Source organism: Eschscholzia californica, unplaced genomic scaffold (assembly GCF_041429995.1).
Source record: "Eschscholzia californica isolate CP2 unplaced genomic scaffold, dmEscCali1.0.p SCAF_5, whole genome shotgun sequence".
NCBI classification, from domain to species: Eukaryota; Viridiplantae; Streptophyta; class Magnoliopsida; order Ranunculales; family Papaveraceae; genus Eschscholzia; species Eschscholzia californica.
This window is the reverse complement of record NW_028238472.1, coordinates 23,033,134-23,039,690: the sequence shown is the minus strand read 5'-3', so window position 1 is coordinate 23,039,690 and position 6,557 is coordinate 23,033,134. Positions and strand designations below refer to the sequence as shown.

The 6,557-nt window shown below is 35.0% G+C and overlaps 1 protein-coding gene across 3 annotated transcripts; it reads left to right on the top strand.

The window, feature by feature from the left end:
• The first annotated feature begins 1,518 nt into the window (after positions 1 to 1,518).
• Positions 1,519 to 6,140, top strand: LOC147537862 (tubby-like F-box protein 8). 3 transcript variants are annotated; one of them, XM_086640701.1, is made up of 6 exons: positions 1,582 to 1,701; positions 2,215 to 2,272; positions 3,051 to 3,530; positions 3,827 to 3,914; positions 4,456 to 4,588; positions 4,834 to 6,140. In XM_086640701.1, exons 3-6 carry the CDS (start codon positions 3,183 to 3,185, stop codon positions 5,540 to 5,542), a joined length of 1,278 nt encoding a protein of 425 aa, XP_086496827.1. In that variant the 5' UTR covers positions 1,582 to 1,701; positions 2,215 to 2,272; positions 3,051 to 3,182; the 3' UTR covers positions 5,543 to 6,140. The 3 variants fall into 3 exon arrangements, with proteins under 3 accessions (XP_086496826.1, XP_086496827.1, XP_086496828.1); XM_086640700.1 differs by lacking the exon at positions 2,215 to 2,272 and having other exon boundaries at positions 1,519 to 1,701; XM_086640702.1 differs by lacking the exon at positions 2,215 to 2,272 and having other exon boundaries at positions 1,591 to 1,786.
• The last annotated feature ends 417 nt before the right edge of the window (positions 6,141 to 6,557 follow it).

The window sequence follows — 6,557 nt, the reverse complement described above, 5'->3', positions numbered from 1 at the left end:
AGTAGAAGAGGAGAAAAATAAGGAAAACAATAAAGGCGCCCGCTGGAGTTGCCGGTCGAACTCGGGCCATAGATTGTTTGCCGAAAAAAGACGAAAGGATAAAGTGGGTGATAAACACCCTCAAATTTGACATTGCCTCTAGTGTTGTTATAAAGGCCGGGCCTACCCGGGTTCTATTCCGGCACGGGCTGGGCCTCTATTCTGGGCCCGACGGGCTAGGCCTGGCCCGACCCGACAAAAACCCGACTTCGACCCGGCAGATTGTTTTTTTTTCTTTATAGTTTTTTTTTCCTTAAACATTTATTTTCCTATTAAGTACTTAGAGCATCTCCAATGCAACACTCAATCTTAGAAACTTTGAGTGCCATGTTGGATTTTTAGAGTTTTTCTTAAAAATCATCTCCAATGCAACACTCTATTTGGATCGCTAAGATGACGTGTCGAGAGTGGAATAGAGATATCTCAAGAGGACACTCTATTTCTAGAGTGTCCTCTTGAGATATCTCTAATTGTCCAACTCATCAATATTTGATTTTCAACCAATAGAAATCAAGTCTTCTATATTTTCTAAAATAACTAATTATTTATTTACGAAAATAACTATGCCACTATAAGTAAATAAGATAAGTTTAGAGTTTTGCATTGGAGACAACAAAAAAGTGAAGATCTCTATTAACGCCACATAAGAGTGAGAATCTCAATTGGAACTTGACACATATGATGAATGAAGATTTTTTTGAGTTTTGTATTGGAGATGCTCTTATATCTTATTTAGAAAATATAAAATAACTTACGTTCAAGAATAAATTTTGGTTAGCTTTACAAAATCTTATCTAACAATAAATTTTGGTAAGTTTTAAGTTACAGAAGAAATATCTAGTTTCTTACTAAAGATTTATATCTTATGTAAATTTAGAAATCTGTTCTTTTTAAGTTAGAGAATATAAAACAATTTAGGTAAGTTTTAAGTTAGAGAAGAAATATCTAGATTCTTACAAAAGATTTATATCTTATGTTAGTTTAGAAAATCTTTTCTTTTTAAGTTAAGGAATGTAAAAAATTTAGGTACTTTTAAGTTAGAAAGAAATATCTAGATTCTTACTAAATATTTATTTTTTTGAAGCCCTTACTAAATATTTATATGTTATGTAAGTTTAGAAAATCTTTTCTTTTTAAGTTAAAGAATGTAAAAAATTTAGGTAATTTTAAGTTAGAGAAGAAATATCGTTCATAAACTATTGATTTATATATTTCAAAATAAACTATATCTTCAAATATTATTATTATTATTTTTTTTGAAAATGTCAAAAAACACAGGTTGATCTGGCCCGGCTCGGCTAAGACTGGGTATATACCCGGTCTCGGGCTGGGCCCTGGTTGAGGCCCGGACCGGGACTACTCCAACCCGGGTTGGCTAGGCCCGACCGGCCTTTTAGACAACACAAATTGCCTCTAACCGCACTTAGTCAACTCGTTTTGACCAAGTTTTAGGTAAAAAACACATTACCTATCACATGTTTGGGCATTGCCCATAAACTTCCTTCTTTATTTTATAATTAAGTCTAAGTGGATTTTAGAGAAGTCTTATTTGGAGTTCAGGAGTTCCAGACGGAGAGAGAAAGTAGAGTAAGAAAAAGAGAGAAGCCGTGTTGTAAAGCGAAGGATCCGATCTTCTCATTGTAACTTATATAGACCAAAGAGGTATCTAGTGTTTCCTTTATCTGGGTTACGGATCTTCAACCTTGTTGACACAATTTTCATTTTATTTTGGTAGAGATTTGATAAGGTTTAGATCTGTCAATTTAACTATATCTTTCTTAGCAGAAAATTCCGTCAGAGATACTTGAATTCCATAGAAATCACCTGTGGATTTTCAGTCTTTCTTCATGATCAAGTCTTCATATTTTTCGTCTGAGCTTTAATTTGCTTTTTACTGGAAATGTTCTTAAAGTTGCTTCCTTTTGTTGTATTTGAGTAAGAACTATGGACAATATTCATTTTTTTCTTGTGTTTGTTTCATGTTTGTGGAGATTAATCTCAAATTTAGGGTTTCTTCAAATTAAAAAAAAAACCTAATTTTCTTGGCAGCCCATAATTTCATCTGAAAAAAAGTCAACTGTATATCCAGAGTAGACCTTTTCTATTGTGGCTTTCTCCCCTGAAATTTAGCCCTAAATATTTGACTGTCTATTCTACTTCATTGTATTTTCTTAGGGTATTAAAAAATCCCCTCTCCACTCCCCATCAATATGTCTGATGCTATTATGCTTAGGTAGGTTTCTGAAGTTGTTGTCACTTAATTAGTTGAATTCTCCATAGGAAGCCAATAATCAACGCTCGTAATAAAGCGAAAATTCTAGGGCAACGAACCGGCAACGAACCCGGTTTTGTTTCCTTTATTTATGCCATATTATTTGTGGTTGATTATGTATTTATTTTCCTAATTGCTATTATGTTTGAGGGCTACTTATTTTAAGTCTGCACCTAGATTTCCTAAAATAAAAAAAATTGTGTTTCATTACAGAATATTTGGAAATTTTTGGTTTTCTTGGTTTGATCAATGTTCGTTAAAGTCTATGTTACCCCCGAACTCTAGTTGAAACAAATGTTTCGGTTGTCAATTGTACACCTCGTGATTGGAGATAGCCTGAAGATGTTGGATGGTAAAATTTACTTCATTGTTTGTGAACACAAATGTATTCAGTTGATATGCCAAATTTTCTGCTTCAAGCTGTAGCCTGGGGCAGTTCACATCTTTTCATAAGTTGGACCTACTTTGTTTAGTTCAGTTGATTTTCTCTCTTTATGCTTTTCCTTTAAAGTAGTTTAAGAGGCACTTTAAGTTTAATTTTATGCTTAATACTAATGGTTGCCAAATGGTTTAAGAAAATAAAGTGATTTCTTTGTAGGTCATTTTAACTTATTCTTGTATGGTATCTCTTTCTCTTTGTTTACCTTTGTGCTTCCTCACTTTACTCTTGTTGTACTATATCTCTTTTTCCTTCCTTATTGAGCTAGGAAATTGAAATCTAGATTTACTTTCTTTGCAGGTAAACCTTCATGTGTTCAAGGGCTTGTACTTTGTAATCATCAGTTAAATTAAGTGGAACGTAATTTACGTGAACTCCTTGAAGAAATATAATTATCAAGTGAGCAATTAGGGTTTTCTTGCACTGGGTTAAATGTCTTTTCGTAGCTTAGTTCGTGATGTAAGGGATGGTTTTGGTAGTTTATCTAGACGGAGCTTTGAAGTTAGACTACCCGGACATCAAAGAGGAAAGTCTTATGGGTGTGTCCACGAGTTACATGATCATCCCGAAGTGATTCAAAATAGTTGTTGGGCTAACCTTCCTCCAGAATTACTCCTTGATGTTATCAAAAGATTGGAGGAGAGTGAGAGTACATGGCCTTCTCGTAGGCACGTTGTTGCTTGTGCATCTGTTTGTAGGTCTTGGAGGGTAATGTGCAAAGAAGTTGTTAGATGTCCGGAGTTTAGTGCAAAGCTTACATTTCCTGTCTCATTAAAGCAGGTTGGTCCATCTCTTTTTGATTGTCCATATTTCTATGTACCATCTTGCTTCATGGATTTTGTTGTCTGATATACTTAAGAGTCTTAGAGACTTAGATATGGACAGTTAACACATAATATAACATGAACATATATATATATATATATATATATATATATATATATATATATATATATATATATATATATACATATTCGCACACACATATATCTTGTGCATACTTACCTACTTCTATTGGAGGATTGATCTGTTATTTGTCAGAATTACCTAAATCATGTCTTCTCTGACTCATGCAGCCTGGATCTCGTGATGGGCCTATCCAGTGCTTCATTAAGAGGGATAAGTCTAAATTAACCTACCATCTCTTCCTTTGTCTCAGCCCTGGTAAGTGAAAACTGCTATTGACTTGCCTTCTCTTGTAAAATTGATGACATGGCCCTTCTATCTTGCCACTTCTTTAATTTATTTTTTCAGTTCTGATCCTCATTGTTTGTGATTCTTATTGCTAGATTAGCTGCATCACATTGAATAGTACTTCACTAACTTCATTACTATCTGACTCTCTTTTTAAGATATTTTAAGTTGTTAACAATCTAACTAATGCACATTATGTTGATGCATTTACATGATTCATAATCATGAATACATGCATATAAGACTGATTCTGGTTTTTAAGTTGGGGGTACTATTACTAGTAGTGTTATATTGACTACCTCAAATGTAGGACTCTGAGATGGGAGTAACGTTCTTGTTTGTAACTAGAAAGAAAATGCAAGATTCGGGGACGAGCTAACCTATAAAGGGAAATAAATTTAAACAGCGCATCTGGTCGAAAATGTCGAGCCAGACATTTTACTTACTTGTGTGGGTTGATTGATTTATTGGTGCTCGGATTTTCTCTCATTTTGTTTTTCTATCTTCGCAGCTTTGCTCGTTGAAAATGGGAAATTCCTATTATCTGCGAAAAGGACTAGGCGAACTACTTGCACGGAGTATGTTATTTCTATGCATGCTGATAACATATCAAGATCAAGCAACAACTATATTGGAAAACTGAGGTAATAGATTAAATCGTATGCTTCCTAGTTTCAAGTTTTTGCAGTACTTCGTGATCCTTTGCTAATTACGGGATGAACTAAATAATTCTAGTGAGAGTGTTAATTCTTATTAATCATGAATTCTTCAGCTTTTGTCCGGTGATCCATTCCTTTGTTTAAGGACTCCTTTAAACATTGCATTAATCTGATTTAATGCTCCAAAATCTTCATAATTATTTATCTTTTAATTATCTGTTATGCTTCAGGTCAAATTTTCTAGGCACAAAATTTGTTATCTATGACACTCAACCTCCATATACTGGAGTCGCAGTATCTGAACCAGGAATGTCTCGTAGATTTCATTCCAAGAAAGTCTCTCCAAAAGTCCCAACTGGGAGCTACAGCATAGCTCAAGTCATGTATGAGCTTAACGTTCTGGGCACACGTGGCCCTCGTAGAATGCAGTGCATAATGCATTCAATCCCCGTTTCGTCCCTCAGTGTTGGTGGCATTGTCCCAGGCCAACCCGAGCTTCTCTCCAGGTCCCTTGAGGAGTCATTTAGGAGTGTGTCCTTCTCAAAACCCATCGACAGCTCAGTCGATTTCAGCAGTTCTCGATTTTCAGATATTGCAGGAGGTCGGATTGAAACAGAAGAAGGCAAAGAAGAAAGACCATTGGTTCTCAAGAACAAGGCCCCGAGGTGGCATGAACAGTTACAGTGTTGGTGCTTGAATTTCCGCGGGCGAGTAACAGTTGCATCGGTTAAGAACTTCCAATTAATTGCTGCACAACAACCATCTACTGCAGGTACTGCTGCATCACAACCAGTTCCGCCCGACCACGATAAGGTCATATTACAATTCGGTAAAGTCGGGAAGGACATGTTCACGATGGATTATCGTTATCCATTATCTGCATTTCAAGCTTTTGCAATATGTTTGAGCAGCTTCGACACCAAATTGGCTTGTGAATAGAAGAAAAAAGAGATTCAAAATGGTAAGATTCAGATTAAACATATATACTATACTTGAAGAACATTGATCTTACTAGGTGATGAATGAAACTCTGACTCATAAAGGGTAGTAGAGACATGGTAATTTAAGCTATTTGCTTTGTATGGTTGGTTACTCTTAGAAAAGATTTTCCACCTTAAATTCCATTTTAAGATGGTTTTCCAAGAAGAAAATGAAACTTCAGTTTCTACTGATTTTCAGTTCTAGTGGGAAACTTTCATTTTTGGACGGAAAATATTTTCTCAGACTGGTTTCCTTTTATGTTACCAAATTTTTTTTTCTGATTTTTGAAGAAAACATTGAAGAACAGGGAAAGCTTTACTGCTAGTAACCATCCATACAGAGCCTTGTTATGGTGATGATGCCTTGTCTTCTTTTCTTCACTGCCTCCCTTGTTTGTCATGTAAAATAAGTTGGAAGCAATTTTATGTGTTTGTTGTAGGTACTTTCTTTTGTTGTAAAAGTTTCGAACTGAAAAAGATTAAGTTATCATGTTGCGTCTGTTTTAGGGAATAATCTGAAAAAACGGAATATGTTTATCTATGATTTTAGTTCTACATGCTTGTCTTATTAGGGTTATAAGTTATCTTAAAAGAAATCTTCTTCTGTGTAGATATTTCAGTCAAAAAATAAGTTTGAATCTGACAAAAATGCACTTGGCATCACTTAGAGATTTTATACAGCAGCTATGCTTTTGGTAATGGCATAACTAAGTTGATTTGTAAGCGCAGTGCAGGAATAGGTGTTTTGCCGCTCTTATAATTGCGGTGGCCAATACGTGGACAAACGAATTTCTTAGGTGGACAACTATGAATGGGGCGTAAATAATTATAATTTGAGGAGATCAAATTGAAGGACCTCTTTCACCAACAAAAAGAAATTGAAGGACCTAAAACTAAGTACACAATTTTTTCTTCTTCATCTTCACCAACTACAATCATGTTCATATTTGTCATGATTCGCCCTCTTCATCATC